Source organism: Neoarius graeffei, chromosome 13, assembly GCF_027579695.1.
Source record: "Neoarius graeffei isolate fNeoGra1 chromosome 13, fNeoGra1.pri, whole genome shotgun sequence".
Classification (NCBI taxonomy): Eukaryota; Metazoa; Chordata; class Actinopteri; order Siluriformes; family Ariidae; genus Neoarius; species Neoarius graeffei.
In genome coordinates this window covers 9,012,853-9,034,717 of record NC_083581.1, presented here as the reverse complement: position 1 = coordinate 9,034,717, position 21,865 = coordinate 9,012,853, and the positions used below count along the sequence as shown (strand labels likewise).

General features: G+C 41.8%; 1 protein-coding gene across 2 annotated transcripts in view; it reads right to left on the bottom strand.

The window, feature by feature from the left end:
- Positions 1 to 9,394: 9,394 nt before the first annotated feature.
- esd (esterase D/formylglutathione hydrolase) overlaps positions 9,395 to 21,865 on the bottom strand; it is a 55,490-nt gene continuing 43,019 nt past the window's right edge. For both annotated transcript variants that reach the window (XM_060937210.1, XM_060937211.1), the window contains one exon: positions 9,395 to 9,617. In XM_060937210.1, coding sequence (XP_060793193.1) covers positions 9,537 to 9,617 — 81 coding nt within the window. In that variant the 3' untranslated portion in view covers positions 9,395 to 9,536. The remainder of the gene's footprint in view (positions 9,618 to 21,865) is intronic.

The following is a 21,865-nucleotide window of genomic DNA, read 5'->3' as shown; positions in this document are numbered from 1 at the left end:
CACTTTGCCTCAGTCCATCGTAAAAGAGCTCAGGCCCAGAGAAGGTGGCAGTGTTTCTGGATATTGTTTATATCTGGTTTTAACTTGCATTTGTGGATGCAGTAATGAAGTGTTTTCACAGACGACAGTTTTCTGAAGTGTTCCTGAGCCCATACAGTGATTTCCACTACAGACACGTGTCTGCTTTTAATGCGGTGTCTCCTGAGGGCCTGAAGATCACAGGCATCCAATGTCAGTGTTCAGCTTTGTCTCTTGCATACGGAGATTTCTGTAGTTTCTCTGAATCTTTTAATGATATTATGTACCGCAGATGATGTGATCCACAAATTTTTTGCTATTTTACATTGAGGAACGTCATTCTTAAATTGTTGCACTGTTTGCCCACGCAGTCTGTCACGGAGCGGTGAACCCCTCCCCATCTTTACCCTGCCTCTCTGGGATGCTCTTTTTATACCCAGTCATGTTACTGACCTGCTGCCAATTAACCAGATTAATTTCTTTTAGCGTTACACAACTTTTTCAGTCTTTTGTTGCCCGTGTTCCAACTTTTCTGAAACGTATTGCTGACATCAAATTCAAAATGAGCATATATTTTTCAAAAAACATTCAAATTTCTCAGTTTCAGCATTTGATATGTTGTATTTGTACTATTTTCAATGAAATATAGGGCTTCCATGATTTGCAAATCTTCATAGTTTTTATTTTACGTTTTACCCAGCGTCCCAACTTTTTTGGAACTGGGGTTGCGGCACACGTACAGTACAGAGGGATGGAACTAAATACAAATACATCCTTCAGATTGAACAGATACTGGCTTCAAAAACAGATATGAACAAAAGGCACACTATTGTTTATTTCTTTGTTGTTGGTTTTTTTTTTTTTACTGAAAGGTTCACAGAGCATCTGACTGAGACCAGAGATGTGCATTAGGACTGGGATCTAAGTAGACAGGAAAAAAAAAAAGCTCCTGAGTCATCCTTTAGTTTTCAGTGAGCCGCAATGTGCGTTAAAACCATGACAAGTGGTATTTGGAGAGAATTAGAGAGGAAGGAGGTGGTGTTGTGTGGAGTGGATCAAGATTTGTGTGAGAGAGAGATTCACCCATGTAGTGATAAAATTTTCATTTATTTTTTTAAACAAAACAAAAAGTCAGATGTCCTTAAACATTTGACAGGCTCTCCGTGTGTGTGTAATATTAATGAGCAGTGAGGACATGAATGGCTTGTTAATATCACACACACGATAAAACTGCTTCTGTCTTTTCTCTGTTGAAGTCCATCATGTGTTGAAGTGTGTGTGTGTGTGTGTGAGATGTGGAATCAGTGTAACATGATAATGAACTGATAAGTAAATAATCGATAAAGGTAAACGTACGTTCAGGGTGGGACTGAGCAATATGTAAAATTACAAATTGTACTGTGTGTGTTTAGGATTTTGTGTGCTCCTGTGCCAGTAGAACCGTGTGAGTGGTTCTGTCCATTTTAATCTGGATGTGTGATTGGAAGTCCTGTTGGCTTGACTGGATGGTATTATTTGTTCTTTTCTGATGAACCCAATTTTCACACTAGCAAGTGATCAGGCACTACCATTGCTTCTAGTTTGTTTGACGGCCTTCAGCGGGTTCTGGTGAAAAACAGCAGTACTTACAGTACCAGTCAAAAGTTTGTACACCCCTACTCTACTCATTGATAGGCGTTTCTGTATTTTGACTATTTTCTACATTGTAGAACAATACCGAAGACATCAAAACTATGAAATAACATCTGGAATATAAATTGAGTTATGTGGTAAACAAAAAAGTGCTAGAAAAGAAAATACATCTGATATTTTAGATTCTTCAGCACATCCAGCGTTTCCCTTGATGACACTTTACACATTACTGGCATTATCTTAACCAGCTTCACGAGGTAGTCACCTGGAATGCTTTTCAATCAACAGGCGTGCCTCGTCAAAAGTTAATGAGTGGACGAGTTTCTTGCCTTCTTAATGTTTTTGAGATCAAATAGTAAATAATAAAAATATAGTAAATAGCCCTATTCAAGGGTGGTGTAGTGGTTAGCGCTGTCGCCTTACAGCAAGAAGGTCTGGGTTCAAGCCCCATGGCCGGCGAGGGCCTTTCTGTGTGGAGTTTGCATGTTCTCCGCGTGGGTTTCCTCGGGGTGCTCTGGTTTCCCCCACAATCCAAAGACATGCAGGTTAGGTTAACTGGTGACTCTAAATTGACCGTAGGTGTGAATGTGAGTGTGAATGGTTGTCTGTGTCTATGTGTCAGCCCTGTGATGACCTGGCGACTTGTCCAGGGTGTACCCCGCCTTTCGCCCGTAGTCAGCTGGGATAGGCTCCAGCTTGCCTGCGACCCTGTAGAAGGATAAAGCGGCTAGAGATGATGAGATGAGCCCTATTCAACGCCACAACTGTCGCAATCCATATAATGTCAAGAACCGAACAGCTAAGTAAAGAGAAACAACATCCATCATTACTTTAAGACAAGAAGTGACTTTTAATTAAAAAAAAATTTAAATTAGAAGGTGTGTCCAAACTTTTGACTGGTACTGTGTACAGTTAGGCCCAAAAATATTTGGACAGTGACACAAGTTTTGTTATTTTAGCTGTTTACGAAAACATATTCAGGATACAATTATATAATCAATATGGGCTTAAAGTACAGACTCTCAGCTGTAATTTGAAAGTATTCACATCCAATTTGGAGCAAGGGTTTAGGAATTACAGCTCTTTAATACGTAGCCGCCTCTTTTTCAAGGGACCAAAAGTAATTGGACAATTGACTCAGAAGGCTGCAAAAAAAAATAGCAAGGCTGCATGGGCTCTTCCCTCGTTAACCTATCATCAATTAAGCAGTTAAAAGGTCTGGAGTTGATTCCAGGTGTGGTGTTTGCATTTGGAAGCTGTTGTTGTGAACACACAACATGCGGTCAAAGGAGCTCTCAATGGAGGTGAAACAGACCATCCTGAGGCTGAAAAAAAAGAAGAAATCCATCAGAGAGATAGCAGAAATGTTAGGAGTGGCCAAATCAACAGTTTGGTACATTCTGAGAAAAAAAAAAAGAGTGCACTGGTGAGCTTGGGAACTCCAAAAGGCCTGGACGTCCACAGAAGACAACAGTGGTGGATGATCACAGAATCCTTTCCATGGTGAAGAAAAACCCCTTCACAACATCCACTCAAGTGAAGAACACTCTCCAGGAAGTAGGTGTATCAGTATCTAAGTCTACCATAAAAAGAAGACTTCATGAGAGTAAATACAAAGGATTCACCACAAGGTGCAAACCATTAATCAGCCTCAAAAATAGAAAGGCCAGAATTGACTTTGCCAAAAAACACCTGAAGAAGCCAGCCCAGTTCTGGAACAGCATTCTTTGGACAGATGAGACTAAGACGACCTGTACCAGAATGATGGGAAGAAGAAAGTTTGGAGAAGAACTGGAAGAGCTCATGATCCAAAGCACACCACATCTTCTGTAAAACATGGTGGAGGCAGTGTGATGGCATGGGCATGCATGGCTTCCAATGGCACTGGGTCACTTGTGTTTATTGATGATGTGACAAAAGACAGAAGCAGCCGGATGAATTCTGAAGGATATACTTTCTGCTCAGATTCAGCCAAATGCAGCAAAGTTGATTGGACGGCGCTTCACAGTACAGATGGACAATGATCCAAAACATACTGCAAAAGCAACCCAGGAGTTTTTTAAAGCAATGAAGTGGAATATTCTGCAATGGCCGAGTCAATCACCAGATCTCAACCCAATCGAGCGTGCATTTCACTTGCTCAAGACAAAACTTAAGGCAGAAAGACCCACAAACAAGCAACAACTGAAGACAGCTGCAGTAAAGGCCTGGCAAAGCATCACAAAGGAGGAAACCCAGCGTTTGGTCATGTCCATGGGTTCCAGACTTCAGGGAGTCATTGCCTGCAAAGGATTCTCAACAAAATATTGAAAAGTAACATTTTACTTAGGGTTATGTTTATTTGTCCAATTACTTTTGAGCAAATGAAATGAGGAGCGTTTGTATAAAAATAGCTACAGGTCCTACATGTTTAATCATATATTTTTGTTAAACCCCTTGAATTAAACCTTAAAGTCTGCACTTCAGGGCGGCACGGTGGTGTAGTGGTTAGCACTGTCGCCTCACAGCAAGAAGGTCCTGGGTTAGAGCCCCGTGGCCGGCGAGGGCCTTTCTGTGCAGAGTTTGCATGTTGTCTGTGTGGGTTTCCTCCGGGTGCTCCGGTTTCCCCCACAATCCAAAGACATGCAAGTTAGGTTAACTGGTGACTCTAAATTGACCGTGAGTGTGAATGGTTGTCTGTGTCTGTCAGCCCTGTGATGACCTGGCGACTTGTCCAGGGTGTACCCCGCCTTTCGCCCGTAGTCAGCTGGGATAGGCTCCAGCTTGCCTGCGACCCTGTAGAACAGGATAAAGCAGCTAGAGATAATGAGATGAGATGAGTCTGCACTTCAATTCTGTTGTAGTTGTTTCATTTCAAATCCAATGTGGTGGCATGCAGAGCCCAAATCATGAAGATTGTGTCACTGTCCAAATATTTCTGGGCCTAACTGTATATTTAAATAAATAATGTGTCTTCTAAAGCTAATGAGCTAAACACAAATTTAACTCGTTATTTTTTTTTTTTTTGGGGGGGGGGGCTTTTTGCACCTTTATTGGATAGGACAGTGTAGAGACAGGAAATGAGCAAGAGAGAGAGAGACGGGGAGGGATCGGGAAATGACCTCGGGCCAGAATCGAACCCGGGTCCCCGGATTTATGGTATGGCGCCTTATCCACCTGAGCCACGACGCCCCCCTTAACTTGTTAATTAGTGTGAATATTTGTTATTTGCTTTAGCGTCATATGCTAGGATTTGTACTCACTTCACTAGCAGATTAGAAAAGTGAGCAAACTGCACTTGCTCTGTACACGTACCGCTGGCACCAATGATCTCCACCAGTCCCTTTCACGCTTCCATTTTTTCCCCAATGATCCTATATCCATTTAATGAGAGGTCTGATGGCATGAAAACCACAGTTTTACATGTTTTATTTCTTTTTTTTGTGCATCAAACAGTAATTGGGAACTAGTTGCAAGTAGGAACTAAAGTCATGAGTGAGGAACTGAAGAAATCTCAGGCTACCATAGGATTCGAGCCAGGTTTTTGGCTTTTTTGTGGCATCAAACCTAATTTGTCTTGAACTGACAAAATCTCAGTATGAAAACTCTAAATTATTATAGAAATCTATATATTTGTATGTCTCTGTACCACAAAGAATCATTTTGAGTTTTCAGAAGCAGATGGGTAACAGATTAAGTATATTTTTATATTTGTTGTGAATATTGTTTAAATCCTATATTTGCACTTGCATATAACACTTTAAAAGACTTCAGCCACAATCTCCTTCATACACGGCAAAACCCTAAGTAACAACTGTTATATTATCTACTGTAGATAATAAACTAATATTTTGTCTTAAAAACAAAATTCCCTCCAATAATCAGAACAGATGAGACTTTATGCAAACGTTGCACTAATATTATTGTTGGGTGTCGTACAAATACACCGATCCGTCATATGTTTCACTTTAGCAGTAAATTCATAAATCTGTGATGAAAATAAAGCCAAACAAAGACTCACAATCACTTTACAACTTATTCCACTGAGATTAGTGATCTTTTTATATAGATATACAGTGGGGCAAAAAAGTATTTAGTCAGCCACCAATTGTGCAAGTTCTCCCACTTAAAAAGATGAGAGAGGCCTGTAATTTTCATCATAGGTACACTTCAACTATGAGAGACAGAATGGGGGGAAAGAATCCAGGAAATCACATTGTAGGATTTTTAATGAATTAATTGGTAAATTCCTCGGTAAAATAAGTATTTGGTCACCTACAAACAAGCAAGATTTCTGGCTCTCACAGACCTGTAACAACTTCTTTAAGAGGCTCCTCTGTCCTCCACTCGTTACCTGTATTAATGGCACCTGTTTGAACTCGTTATCAGTATAAAAGACACCTGTCCACAACCTCAAACAGTCACACTCCAAAATGGTCAAGACCAAAGAGCTGTCAAAGGACACCAGAAACAAAATTGTAGACCTGCACCAGGCTGGGAAGACTGAATCTGCAATTGGTAAGCAGCTTGGTGTGAAGAAATCAACTGTGGGAGCAATTATTAGAAAATGGAAGACATACAAGACCACTGATAATCTCCCTCGATCTGGGGCTCCACGCAAGATCTCACCCCGTGGGGTCAAAATGATCACAAGAACGGTGAGCAAAAATCCCAGAACCACACGGGGGGACCTAGTGAATGACCTGCAGAGAGCTGGGACCAAAGTAACAAAGGCTACCATCAGTAACACACTACGCCGCCTGGGACTCAAATCCTGCAGTGCCAGACGTGTCCCCCTGCTTAAGCCAATACATGTCCAGGCCCGTCTGAAGTTTGCTAGAGAGCATTTGGATGATCCCGAAGAGGACTGGGAGAATGTCATATGGTCAGATGAAACCAAAATAGAACTTTTTGGTAAAAACTCAACTTGTCGTGTTTGGAGAAGAAAGAATGCCGAGTTGCATCCAAAGAACACCATACCTACTGTGAAGCATGGGGGTGGAAACATCATGCTTTGGAGCTGTTTTTCTGCAAAGGGACCAGGACGACTGATCCGTGTAAAGGAAAGAATGAATGGAGCCATGTATCGTGAGATTTTGAGTGAAAACCTCCTTCCATCAGCAAGGGCATTGAAGATGAAACGTGGCTGGGTCTTTCAGTATGACAATGATCCCAAACACACCGCCCAGGCAACGAAGGAGTGGCTTCGTAAGAAGCATTTCAAGGTCCTGGAGTGGCCTAGCCAGTCTCCAGATCTCAACCCCATAGAAAATCTTTGGAGGGAGTTGAAAGTCCGTGTTGCCCAGCGACAGCCCCAAAACATCACTGCTCTAGAGGAGATCTGCATGGAGGAATGGGCCAAAATACCAGCAACAGTGTGTGAAAACCTTGTGAAGACTTACAGAAAACGTTTGACCTCTGTCATTGCCAACAAAGGGTATATAACAAAGTATTGGAGATGAACTTTTGTTATTGACCAAATACTTATTTTCCACCATAATTTGCAAATAAATTCTTTAAAAATCAGACAATGTGATTTTCTGGATTTTTTTTTTCTCATTTTGTCTCTCATAGTTGAAGTGTACCTATGATGAAAATTACAGGCCTCTCTCATCTTTTTAAGTGGGAGAACTTGCACAATTGGTGACTGACTAAATACTTTTTTGCCCCACTGTAGATATAGACTACTGGATAGGCTGTGAGCAGTATTACACAATATTCAAATGTTTACTAAATGTATAAAATTAAAAACAGAGCCTTGGTTTTTCCCCCTTTCGAGCTATAATTGCACGGTCTGAATGATTTCCACGGTCCGGTTCGTTGGGTAAGTTTAGGCTGAGCAGGTTCACAACTCTTCTGAGACACGAGACAGAAGGACCTACAGATCTGTTTCCATAAATGTTTGGATTGTTCAGAGCTGTTAGACACTGTAACTTCAGTTAGAACTTAATTTGCATGAAATTTCACAAAATCACTCACTCATGATTAAGCCTACAAATTAATTTGTACAAAAGTATTCATTGTGCAAAAATGTCACAGGGAGAATAATGTAAGCTAAGCAGGAGACTTTCTGTGAAAATAAATTGCCTTCTGTTTGTACGAAACTTCGTGAAATCAGGGCTGAAACAGATCGGGGGCAACTACTACACATTTCGCACGAGACCAGATGTGATTTTACTGCAAAAGCGAGCAACAACTGTGCAATTTTAATTTTTTTTTCCAAACACAAGATCGATTATAAGATTCTAAAACTAGCTTAGAAAGGATCACTAATTTAACCAGTCGAGTTTAATTTTGTGTCACTTTACTGAGCTTTACATTTTGGTTCACAAATAGCAAGAGTAGTATGATGAGTATGCAGAACGGTATTAAATTAAATACCGTTTAATACTGACTTTTTATTTATAATTCTGATAATAGTGGATTTTTTTAAGAATGGGATATTTTTGTTACCTGCTGAATGAAAGTATCTATAGTTTTATACTTTTAATCTTTTTTTTTTTTATTGTAAAAAGCTTGTTAATAAATGTGGTTGTACTTTTTTTTTTTTTAAACCAATTGTTGGTCATTGATTCCCCCGATGTACTATAGCACATTTTCACTGTCACAGTTTTGCCTCAGTTTTTGTATGTGTGTATACCCACCTGCAATTTTATAGTAAATACATTTTACCTTTGACAAAAGTTGCATCTCATATTAAGTTAGCTCTAAAGCAGTAGATCAGGATAATAGCACACGCTAAAACGTTACAGTATTTTTCAAGCACTTGCACCATATTAAATAGCCACTTAGCATTTGTAAGATATTGAGGATCAGAGACGGCCAGTGACGCGTACGCTCTACGTCACGACCTGCAGTGTGGAATACTGCCGTAACTGGTTTAAGGTACTAATATGTACCTTTAATTTTCAGCAGTTCTCTCTTAAATTTAGTTAGAAAGCAAATTTACAGAAATCAGAAATGTAAGTTTAGATCCCTAATGATCCCCCACATGAGGATGGGTTTCCTTTAGAGTCTGGTTCCTCTCAAGGTTTCTTCATGTTGTCTCAGAATTTTTCCTCAGCACAGGCTTGATCATTAGGGCTAAATTTATTAGCTCATATGTTTAAAATGTGTACCCGGAATTTATATTTCTCTGTAAAAGCTGCTTTGTGATGATATGGATTATTAAAAGTGGTCTACAAATAAAAAAATGGAATTGGTGTATCCACATGGTACCATCCACAGCAGCAGAAGTAAATTCAATAGTGCATCCAAGTCACTTACACAGTGTATAACTGGACCACATGTTGCCTCACACTTCCAGCATCCCATTTCAGGTGTATCCCTTGTACCCAGTGTTCCCAGGATCAGCTCTGCATCCACAGCACCCCTGACCAATTGCTTACTGAAGATGAATTGGACCTTGAGGACCAGTCTAAAGTCAGGGATGGTAAGCTGAGGAACAACAACCCTGAAATAACTTCTTTTCCTGACTGAGATCACACCTGAACCAATCAATCAGCTAAATATCAAGCCCATGCATGACTTGGATCAAATGAGTGTTAGGAGCAGGAAAAACTCCAAAACATGCAGGTCAGTAGGTCACCATGAGCAGAGCTGATAAACCCTTACATTAAAATTCATTTGTAAGGTGGATTATGTTCACTTTCCCACATGACCGAAGGATCTTCCACACCTGCATTCGCATATGCTTGTGCACTCAACTCTATTTCCCAGTGTCCTTAGACAAGAGCCCTATAAAAGTGATCCCAAAAAGCACATGGACACTTGCTTAAAGGCTTTATTTGTGAAGCCTGAAAGACAAGACATACTGACAAATTACATCACTACACAATGTTATTTGTGTTTCAAGTTGTGAAATGTTGTGATGTGAAAGGACCACATGGTTGTAGGTGTGGTCCGTCTCATGCATTCAGATACTTGGCATGGTGCTTGATGTGGTCCTCGATGAACGAGAACACAAAGTAATAGCTGTGGTCATAGCCCTGTTGAAGCAACACGGAAAGAAAAGTAGTTATTAGAGGTGTGGAAATATTCATCTGTACACATGGGCTTATTCAACTCAAATTATTAGCACCCTTCAAGAGAGAATAGTCAAAAAAAAATATTTAGGTCCCTCTAGTTTAACATGAGTATTTATGAAAACACCATTTTATGGGTCTCAATCACATTTTCATTCTGTTTCCCAAAAGCTTCCAGTCCATAATAAAATCTCAAATGTCATTTCCATCTGTTTTAACAACATGAACGTAGTGTACGTCCTGCACACACCAGTGTCATGTATACACTGTAAAAAGCAGTCAAACGTGAAATTAAAATAATGGATACAGAAAAGTTCCACCATCTAAGAATTGTGGAGGACATGACAAATCATGTCAGCACTGTTCACATGAGAAATCAGTACTGTTTTAGACTTGACTGAATTGTAGCCTTTTTAGAAACCCTTTTGGAGACCTATTCAGAAAGATGCATTTACAGTGGACGAAGAACGCCTCAGAGGAGTCATGGGTTTTTAAATGCTTGAAATTTACTCTCAGAAACCACATCCGTTAGATCCAGCTGTTTGAAAGGTCACAACGAATGAAATTACTGACACTGGGACTCGTTTATCAAGCTGGCTACAAACAGATTTATTCATAAAAGCATTTACACACACAATTGCTGTTCCTGAAAATCCCATAATGTTGGAAAAACTTTTGCATCCAACTTGTTCTTGACTGTGTGTACATTTACAGTTATGTGCAAAATAACAGCAATCTAACATCACTAATGTGTTTAATTACTGATTTTGGCAGAAAAGATAATACAACATGGGGGGGAAAATAAATAAATAAAAAAAAATAGGTGTAGCCAAGTAATGGGCAGCCAACAGAACCGACAGTCATGACATGCACTCTGCTAATTGGGTGTAATTGACTCATTTAATGAAAGGGCCGTGTTCAAATTAATAGCAGTGTGGAGTTCAATTAGCGAGGTCATTCATTCTGTGAAGAAACAGGTGTCAATTATGGCCCTTATTTAAAGAAGGAGGGCAGCAAATGTTGTACCTGCTGGTTTTAGCCCTTGCTCAGTGAGTAAAATGGGTCGTTCCAGAGAAAGCGAAAGAACTTTGATCAAGAAGTTTATTGGAGAGGGGAAAACCTATAAAGTGCAGAAAATAATTGGCTGCTCAGCTAAAATTCTCAAACGCTTTAAAATGGCAAACAAAACCCAAAACATGTGACAGGAAAAGAAATACTACCATCCGCGTAGATCACAGTATAACAAGAATGGCAAAGAAGCATCCAGTGATCAGCTCCAGGGAAATCAAAGATCTTCGGTTACCTGTGAGTACTAGTGGTGGGCAAAAATATCGATACGGCGATATGTCACGATACTTTGTCTTCCGATTCAATATCGATACTCAATTTGAATATCGATATTTTTTCAAATAATAAAATCATGTTTCAGATGGGTTGTAAATCCAGTACGACTTCCACACCTCCACTCCGCAAGGTGTCGCTACCTCACTGCAAGGCACTCTTCGTCTTCTCTTTTTTTCCCGGTGGTTGCAGTGAGGAAAAAAAACAAGCAAGCATGGCTGTTAACGTAAACCTAGAGACGCCGCCGAACTTTAAGGCAGATGTTTGGAGGCACTTTGGATTCCAAAGGAAAGGAGAAAAAAAACAGTGAGCTGGACAAAGAGTACGCACTTTGCAAAACCTGTTTCGCTCCAGTTAGATATTCAGGTAACACAACAAACTTGCGAACTTACTTAGCACGACACCACCCCGACATATTAGCTCAGCCAGAGCCACCGAAACCCGACCCGAAGCAAACTACACTGGACAGCGCCAAAGTCCTCCCGTCTACTTCAGTGATGTGTGACTTACTGTAACTGTGAACTTAATTTTGTCATTTAAGGCCAAAGGCAAGAAGCTGCACTTTATCTTGCATTTTCAATTTTAGTGTGTGAGAGACACTGCATTTTATTTTGAGTATTTACTCTAAGTTCAGAAGAAACATGATTCACTGAGGTTTCAATTCAGTTTCAGTGTGTGGACACTGACCCACACTGCACTTTGTTTCATAATTGTGCTCAGGGAGACTAAGACGCCCACTGCACTTTTCAATGTGTTCCAGACAGTGTGTTCCTGCAAATATGTTGTAACTTGCGCTTGTATAGTTACAATAAAATGGCATGGATAATTTGAATTACCACTATCATCTGATGTACATACAACTCGGATTTTAAGATGCATAATGCAGTTTACATTTTTCAGTGAACTATGTAGAATATCGCAATATATCGCAAAATTCTGATATCGCAATATCATATTGTGACTCAAGTATCGTGATGCGTATCGTATCGTGAGGTCCTTGGCAATACCCACCCCTAGTGAGTACTGCAACAAATCAGAAGATGCCTATGTGAAGCCAAACTATTTGCAAGAAACCCTTGTAAAAGTACCATTGCTGAAAAAAAAAAAGACGTGTTGAAAAGGTTACAGTTTGCCAAAGAACACACTGACTGGCCTAAAGAGAAGTGGCGCAACATTCTATGGACAGATGAGAGCAAGATTGTCCTTATTGGGTCTAAAGGCCACAGGCAGTTTGTGAGACGACCCATAAAACACTGAATTCAAGCCACAGTACACTGTGAAGACTGTAAAACATGGAGGTGCAAGCATAATGGTTTGGGGATGTTTCTCATTCTTTGAAGTCAGGCCCATTTATCGCATACCAGGCACAATGAACCAGTTTGAATATATCAAAATACTGGAAGAGGTCATGTTGCCTTATGCTGAAGAAGAAATGCCCTTGAAATGGGTGTTTCAGCAGGACAACGTCCCCGAACACACCAGCAAGCGGGCAACATCCTGGTTCCAGACCAACAAGACTGATGTTGTGAAGTGGCCAGCCCAATCTCCAGACCACAATCCGATTGAGAATTTGTGAAGTGACATCAAAAATGCTGTTTTTGATGCAAAACCCAAGAATGCAGAAGAACTGTGGAATGTAGTCCAGTCAGCTTGGACTGGAATATCTCTTTGCAGGTGTCGGATGTTAGTTGACTCCATGCCACACAGATGTAAAGCAGTTATCAGAAATAAAAAGGTTAGACAACTAAATATTAGTTCAGTGATTAACAGAAAAGCTAAATCTGGGGGCGTCGTGGCTCAGGTGGTTAAGGCGCCATGCCATGAATGCGGGCGACCCGGGTTCGATTCCGGCCCGAGGTCATTTCCCGATCCCTTCCCGTCTCTCTCCCGCTCATTTCCTGTCTCTACACTGTCCTATCCAATAAAGGTGCAAAAAGCCCAAAAAAATATCTTTAAAAAAAAAAAAAAGAAAAGCTAAATCTGTAAACAAATTTCAGTTTATACTGTAAATACTCGAGTTTGTAAATGAAAATGCAGACACTAGAGATGCACCGATACCACATTTGTGAAAACCGATACGAGTATGAGTACTATCATTTCAGTACTTGCCGATACCGAGTACTACCGATACTGTTGATGTTTTCTAACTGGAGTGATCATGCACACGGGTTCACATTGACAATCTCCGCTGCTCCAGAAGCGCAGAGTAGCCTTGAGTCCACGTCACACAGCGCCTCTTCACGGTAGCGCTTATCTTTTGCAACATTGTTACAATAATGTTGCAAAACCTAAAGCGCTGCTGCGCTAGGCCTACATAACAATGTTGCAAAAGAAGCGCTACCGTGAAATGAAGAGGCGCTGTCTGCTGGCAGTGTAACGTGGACTACAAGGCTATCTGCGCTTCCGTGTGCAACCTCTCTCGATTGTCGCGCAACATTCACTCCCAGAAAACTACACTCATTGCAAATAGCCTACACAAAGAATTAAATATTTAGCTGCTGCAATTTCTGAAAAAGGCTGCTATTTATTTGGATTAGATTACAATGTCCAACTTTCGAAGTCAAGAAAGACTTGCACTCTTGCAACATGCAAGACCGATTGTTGATGAAGGGAGGAGAGAGCAGTGAGTTACCACATGCAGCGTGATCATTTCACTCCGCTGGTCACTTACCCCCTCTATCATCGGCCTTCCGCAACATTGCGGTCTTGGTTGACTTAAGGGTTGTTCTGGTGGTGCGCTTAAACTACTCCAATTACATTTAGCAACAAGACAAGGGCGTGAAAGGGAGGAGCAGTGACCATCGCAACATCACAGAGAGCGCACAAGATAACAGTGGCGGCCGGCGACGATGTATTATTTAATTTCCATCGCCAGTAATGCAGACTAAAATATGCCCCCCCCCTCCCTCCTCTCATGTGCATGTGCGCACATCCTGCTGTGTGCTGCAGGAGAGTTGAATGCCTCGAGCACGCTCTTGTTCAGTCGCAGAACTTGTTAGGCAGACGCTGTTGCTGTCCATTTGCAACATCGCGTCCCGTGCTCGTGGAGCTCCATACCTGTAGATGGGACGTCAATTTCCTTGGTCTTAGCGTTGCCCTCAACTGAAACAAGTTGGAAAACTCAATCAGCCATTTCTTAAAGCTCTCTCTCTCACTCTTCACTCTTAAACTCTCCCGGTTGGACTCGTACTTAAAAACTCTGCCGGTTGGACTCACCTATACAAAAATCCGATTTTCATTTGTTTGTTAGTGAGTAGCCTGTCCTACAAAACCCTTACCTAGGCGAATAGCCAACATTAAAAAAGGACAACGTTGGGGATCTTAGCGTAGGCCTATCTGCGTATGGCAGCGAAAGGGAGTGGAGTGTGGAGAGATGTTTAAAATGACAGTGTTGGGGAAAGATGTTGTGACGGCACTGTTTCATGACTACGCAAACATCATCGTCATGGAAAAATGGGTTGTTGTCGAACAATTTTTTTTGCCTTCTGACGAAATTAGCCTACGCTCAATGCTTGAGATTTACAATTTTTTTCCTGGGAGAGGCTTTTTTTCCTCGAACGGACGCTGGCAAAAGGCGATTCACGGAACACTATCGGCGCATGGTATAGCCCATCATATGCTCAAGCCTGAGCTCAACAATGCTTCAGTTTTTTTTTTCCTCTCTCGAATGGAACAAAAAGCGCTGCGGGGAACATTGGTATCGGCGCATGGGATCGGCACTGGTATCGGTTCATGGTATCGGCAACTGTTTGACAAGTACGAGTATATTAGTGGAGTATCGGGGCCGATGCCAGTATCGGTGCATGCTTAGCAGACACTGCTATTTTTAACAGCCTATTATTCTTTTTTCTTCATTTTCAGTTTAAAAGTGATATTTTGTTCATGTTTTCATTTGGAATTGAATGTGCAGTGCTCCCAGTGCCTGTGTACATGGAAATAAATGCCATTATGAGGACCGAGTTTTTTTTTTCTCAGTTGTTTTAAACACACTATTATTTTGCACACAAGTGTACATAAGAGGTATGAAGAGGAACATAAACATTGACTGATCAACTTCAAAATCATACAAAACTGAGGAGTTAACACTTGTACACACATTATGCTGTCAAGTTGAAGTGGTTTATGCATTTCAATTATACATACATTTTGAATATTTTGTGAAACCCAGTCATTTGATATTAATGTCAGATCATCACTGCTGTCTTTACATCACCAAAAGCACACAAAGATCTGTTGGAGCTGAAGGAGGCACTGGACACCCGCCAGGCTGCTAACAACTCTCATTGTGGCTGGGGACTTCAACAGGGGAAACCTTAAAAAAGGTAACAGCAGCACATCATGCCCGAGCAGAAGCCGCCACATGCTAGACCACTGCTACTCAGAGTTTAAGAACAGGTGTAAAGCTACATCAGCAGTCAGTCATTCAGCAAGTTGGACCACAACGCCACTTTTCTTATGTCAAACCAAACGCAGTAGCTGACGCGGCCGTACCATGAGAAACCAGATTCATTCATAATTAGCAAAGGTGCTCTTCAGGAGAACAATTAGAATCCACTGAAAACTCTGGGAGGAGTAACAATTTTCCTGAAAGTTCGTTAACCGGCTTAATTAGCAACTTGCTAATGAGAAAAATCACAAAACCAAGGAGTAACTTTTGTGCAGACTGATTAGATCTTCCAAACAAAATCAGAATCCATTGAAAACTCAGGGAGGAGTAGTAATTTTTGTGAATTGTGGATGGGTGGGCGACACATGATGGCAAGAGTTCCTCAGCCCTATGGCCGTGTGAACTAAATATAAACAAAGGCTCAAACAGGCAGTGCCAGTGTCGGAGATCACAGTTTGGTCTGACCAATCAGCAACACCTTCAGGATGCACCTGGGATGATTGACTAGGACATGTTCTGGGTCAGCTCTGATGACATGTTAACGGAAGTGGTGACTGGGTTCATTGGTATACCGATGGACAATATAGTTCCATCCAGACTTATCTAAATCAGAAACCATGGTTCAACATGGAGGAGTACAAGAAGGCACCCTATGCACTGAGGAGAGCAGTAAAGGAGGCCAAGCAGAGCTACAGGAACAAGCTCAAGTATCAGTCTCAACACCATGACACCAGAAGCAGGTGGAGAAGCTCAGAACAGAACAAGCACAGGCAAGAAAGCACAGACTCTGCACATGTTGGGACTGATCTCTCTCTGGTAGAGGATCTAAAGTCGTATGCATGCTTTGAGACCAAGTGTACTAGCTATTGTGCTAGCAATAGACTCCAAGCAAAAGCAAGAGAGACAGTCCCACATTTCAAATATCTGGGAGTTCAGATCACAGAGGACTTAACTTGGTCTGCAGACACCAAGACGGTTATTAGGAAGGCAAAACAGTGTAGTCAGGAAAACCCTGAAAAGGGTGGTGCAATCAGCTGAGCATACTGCTGGTTGATCTCTACCAGACCTTCAGGACATTTACATCTAGCAATGCAGAGAGAAGGCTACGACGATCAATCAAGGAGTCTAGGACTATAGTCACCCAAACCATGGCCTGGCTGTAGGGTTCAGGGGTGGGTTTCCCAAAAGCATCGTAGTACAAAGATAATCATTAAATGATCGACCGTTCACTGTGATGCTCGCTCTGTGTCCTAGTTAAGATGCTCTTGGCATTAAGAGGCTTTTGGGAAACCCACCCCAGGTTAATTCTCACTTCCGCAACATGAGAACCAACAAGGAGGATTTTAGGAAGAGCTACTTTCCACAAGAGACTGGAGGTCCCGTTCAGAGCCTTAATCTCCATTCATGGACACGCGCACATGAGCGCATACATCTGCGAGCACCAGGACTTTAAACACACACCAATTAGCACTTCCATGTTTGGTTCATGGACATTCCAGCACAACACATGTAGAGCACATATTAGATGTAGCTCATATTCTGCACTAGGATATTTATTGTTTATGGCACTGTTGTGCATTTTATGTCTTGCATGTAATGTTTGCGCAGTTCAGGAACTTGCGATTAAGAATTTCACTGCAAGAATTATACACTCGAACACTGTCCATGACAAACAAATAACTTGAACTTCATGATATTAACTAAGGAAATAATATAAAAATAAAAAGGAAACAAACATAAATGAAGACAATTAAAATTGGTCATTAAATTAAGAATGTTGCTGTAGGACAAGCAGACATGCTGATAGCAGCGTATAGGGTTCTGTTTTCAGTAATCTCTTCTTTTAAAGCTGTGCAGCATGTTATTAGAGTCAGAGGTGGACAGGGTGTGTGCCATATGTAATCCCAACTGTGTCCATGAACGGGCTTCCTTTGACACAGTGTTTAGCGTCCACAAACAATCGGCTACAGCAGATATTTTTTTCTTTATTTTCTTTTCACCTGACTTAATTACAGAGCCCCAGAAGGGACCCGGGGGGGGGGAAATACTTCCACAGTACACAGAATGTGTACTAACCAAAGTATATGAATTGAGACACAGCATAAAATTCATGCTCTGTGCAAGTATATATCAGGGTAGCATCGTCTCAAATCGGACATGTCCCTCTTCCAACTAGCTGGTGGTCCCTCCCCTTCTGCTATGTAGCCAAGATGGCGACCACTGAGGGGAAGCAGTGTGCACTGTTTCACACTCAACCTTTTGACTTGTGAGTCCACTATCAGAGTACTCACAGTGCACTGCATGTTGCCATACTTCAGTGTGAAAGCATTTCTTCTTCTTTTGGCTGCTCCCGATTAGGGGTCGCCACAGCGGATCTTTCGTCTCCATTGCTCCCTGTCTTCCGCATCCTTCTCTACCACACCTGCCACTTTCATGTCCTCCCTCACCACATCCATGTATCTCCTCTTTGGCCTTCCTCGTTTTCATGTGCCTGGCAGTTCTATCCTCAACATTCTCCTTCCAACATGCTCTGCATCTCCTCTCAGGATGTGCCCGTACCATCTCAGTCTCCTCTCTCTTAGCTTAATTCCCAAACTCTCCACATGTGCTAGTTCCTTATCCTATCCAACCTTGTCACCCCCATCGCAAACCTTAACATCCTCAACTCCGCCACCTCCAACTTTACCTCCTGTCTCTTCGTTAAGGGTACGGTCTCCAATCCATACATCATAGCTGGTCTCACTACTGTCTTATACATCTTACCTTTCACTTTTGCTGGGACTTTCCTATCACAAATGACTCCTGAAATCCTTCTCCAACTGCTCCACCCTGCCTGCGCTCTCTTTCTCACCTCACTATCGCAGCCCCCATTTTCCTGCACAGTTGACCCCAGGTACTTGAATTCACCAACTTCCTTTACGTCTACTCCTTGCATCTTCACTACACTCTCATCCTCATTGATGCACATGTATTCTGTTTTGCTACTGCTCACCTTCATTCCTCTTCGTTCCAATGCATACCTCCATCTCTCCAAACCCAACTCAACCTCCTTTCTACTTTCACCACATATCATCCACAAACATGTTCCATGGTGACTCTTGCCTCACTTTGTCCATCAAGCTATCCATCACTATGGCAAACAAAAAAGGACTCAAAGCAGATCCTTGATGAAGTCCCACCTTCACCTTGAACCATTCAGTCGTTCCAACTGCACACCTCACTGCTGTTTCACTGTTCTCATACGTCTTGCACCACTCTAATATACTTCTCATTCACTCCACTCTTTCTCATACAATACCACAACTCATCTCTCGGATGCCTTCTCCAGGTCTACACAAACACAATGTAGCTTTCTCTGGCCTTCCCTGTACTTCTCCATTAACATTCTTCAAGCAAAAATTGCATCGGACGTGCTCTTCCTTGGCATAAACCCGTACTGCTGTTCACAGATTGCTACCTCTCTTCTCAGTCTTGCCTCCAATACCCTTTCCCATAACTTCATGGTGTGGCTCATCAATTTTATCCCTCTGTAATTACTGCAGCTCTGTACATCTCCCTTATTCTTGTATATTGGGACCAGCACACTTTGTCCAGTCGTTTGGCATTTTCTCATTCTCTAGGATCTTATTAAACAAACAATCGCATTAGGAACTCTACAGCCGTCTCACCCAAACATCTCCAAGCCTCAATCAGGATACCATCTGGTCCGACTGCTTTCCCAGTCTTCATTCTTTTCATGGCTGCCCTCACCTCATCCTTACTAACCAACTCTGCTTCCTGATTTGCTGTCTCCAACAAATCTGACCTTTTCTCTCTTGGATTCTCCTCATTTAATAAATCCTCAAAGTACTCTTTCCACCTTCTTAATACACGGTCAGCACATTTCCATTTACATCTTTCATCACTCTTACCTGCTGTACATCCCTCACTTCCCTGTTTCTCTGCCTAGCTAGTCTGTACAGGTCTCTCTCCTTCTTTGGTCTCCAGTCTTTCATACAACTCCTGGTATGCATCTGCTTTCGCTACCGCCCTTTTTGCCTTCTGTCTCGTCTTTCTGTATAACCGCCCGCTTTCCTCATCTCTCGGTATTAACTTGAATAAACACGACGTTTATATTACTTTCACAGCTTTATTGCTCTTCACCATCCATGCCTCCATCACCGCACAATTCACACCTTCCTGCATAGCCAAAACAAAACGCACCTCCCCTACATCGCACAGGTCAAAAGTAGAACTTCTTTTACCATAAAGAACAGAATAAAAGGGCAGTACATGTTAATCTCCCTCCATCTTAATTAAAAAAAAAATTAACTTTAACAAAAAAAAGTTCTCATGACCATCAACAGAACTTAAAACTCAGATGATTAACAATTATTCGGTGCGAACTTGACAAAACTGAACATATTTACACATCAACCAGTTTTCAGGTTTCATTAGAATTACATACCAAGTTCCTCCTTTTTAAATGGTTACAGCTTCCAAAGTCCTTCACTCAGTGCTTTCAATAGGACCAAAGCTGATGCTCTCTTTTTAGTAAGACAGTCAGCTAGTTGTGCTTTACTGTCAGACCATAGCATCTCCTTTATTTTCTTGCTTTGTATGAGCTCCCTTATGCTACTGATCTCCAGTCGCAGTCTCTTCTCTGTGACCTGTTTTGTTGACTTAAGGGCATCAAACGGAGCGTGATTGTCAGTCACACAGCCCAACGGAAGAGTATTCAGTTCAGCATTCCCAGCAGTGAGCTCAGAAAACAGGGTTGCCAGAAAAATGGCACCGTCTATCCCATCTGCCATGGCAAGAGTTTCTCCTGCAAGGGTGTTCCGCGCTACACGTCTAATTCTCTTGGACTGCCAACAAAGAGGAGAGAATTTTCCTTCATTTCCCATAAGGACAATTAAAGTTCCTCCCTGTGTACCTCCATCTGGAAGGTTGCCAAGAGATGCATCACTGAAAACAACCAAGTTCAGAGCATCATTTTCTCCTAAATGCTGAAACTTGAGGGTCACCTGTTCTGACTTGAGCTTACAAATGATTTTATTTACCTCATGAATAGACTGCACTGTAGCATGTTTAACACTGGATGCTAAACTACAGGAGTTGAACATGATATCTGGTCTGCAACCCATAGGATCGGTCCTATTTTTGACCTGAGCTGCTCTTTCTCCATTTCATTTAGGGGGGCATCCCTCTGCATGGCTTGTGCTGCTTGCATGTGAAGAGGTTGTAGATTACTGTGCTGATGTACCTCAACTACACCAACAGTAGCAAAATTCACCCCCACAAAGCAGAAGTTTTCGTCCTCCTCGCATCCCACATGGAACGCAGACTTGAGGAGAGGAATCACACTTGCTGAGAAGTTTTGTGAGCCTGCCCAAAGAAAATCTACATGGCATGCAAGTACTCCAGTAACTTTAAGCTCATCATCTGGACAGTAAAAGATGGCTGGATCCACCTGAGACATCTTACCACCTGTGCTCAGCACGATTTCTTTTACTTTGTTATACCAATATAGCGATGCATCAGCAAGACCATATACACATTTCTTTAGTTTCCATAAAACACCTTCACTGCCTGCCTCTGGAGGGGGAGGAATATAAATGTCCCTGGACAGTTCCATGCCCTGGTGGAGACACATTTCTGACCTGTATTACTGCCATCAAAAACACCATTACTGTGCCAGTTCTCTCTCTCATCCTGTTTAGCTGCATCAAATGAAATATCTTTTGCTATAAGCACATCTGCATCCCTGTCTTCTGTTTGAACGTTGAGACTATCGACACGTGACCTATCAACTGAACCTTTTTGCCCATCACTCCCATCAGGCTGAAGGTGTTGCAGGTTATACCAGTTTTTGTTCTTTCCTGTGGCTTTGCCTAAAACTCTTGCCTTATGTAGAACATTGTCATCTCTGTTCATAAAATGTTAGTTTGTCCTGCTCTTAGCTTAACATCTGTAAGAGAGATAGGGTGATAAACATTGTGCTCCATCTCAGTTTGTGTCACAGGTGAATGTAAAACTTCTGTATTCACCTCCGTCACTGATACTGTCCTGTTCGTTGTCAGTACTCTGTTCACTGTCCGAACCATCTGGTCTGTTGTCTGTGATCTCGTTCTCACTATCTGCTCTTTTGTTAGGATCACCTTGCATCGCTTGCTCATCCTGATCTTGTGTGTTCACCTTACAAAGTCTAGAGTGGTGTACTCTGACAACAAGCCCACCATGTCTTACAAATACAACAGCTCCATCCTGACCAAGGACTATTCCTGGCCCCTTCCACTCTGTGCAGTCTGCTCGTTTGTAATAGACTATCTCCTGTCTCAAATTTGTCATCTGTGGGTCTGAGCTGTTTGCATAGAGCCCTCCTAATCCTCTCCGAACATTCTGCTTCTGTGAATGCTCTCCTGGAACCATGTAAAGCTGTGTTCTCTTACCTTAGCACTTACAGTGGTACCCTCAAGAGCAGGTAACTTATCAACTAACACAG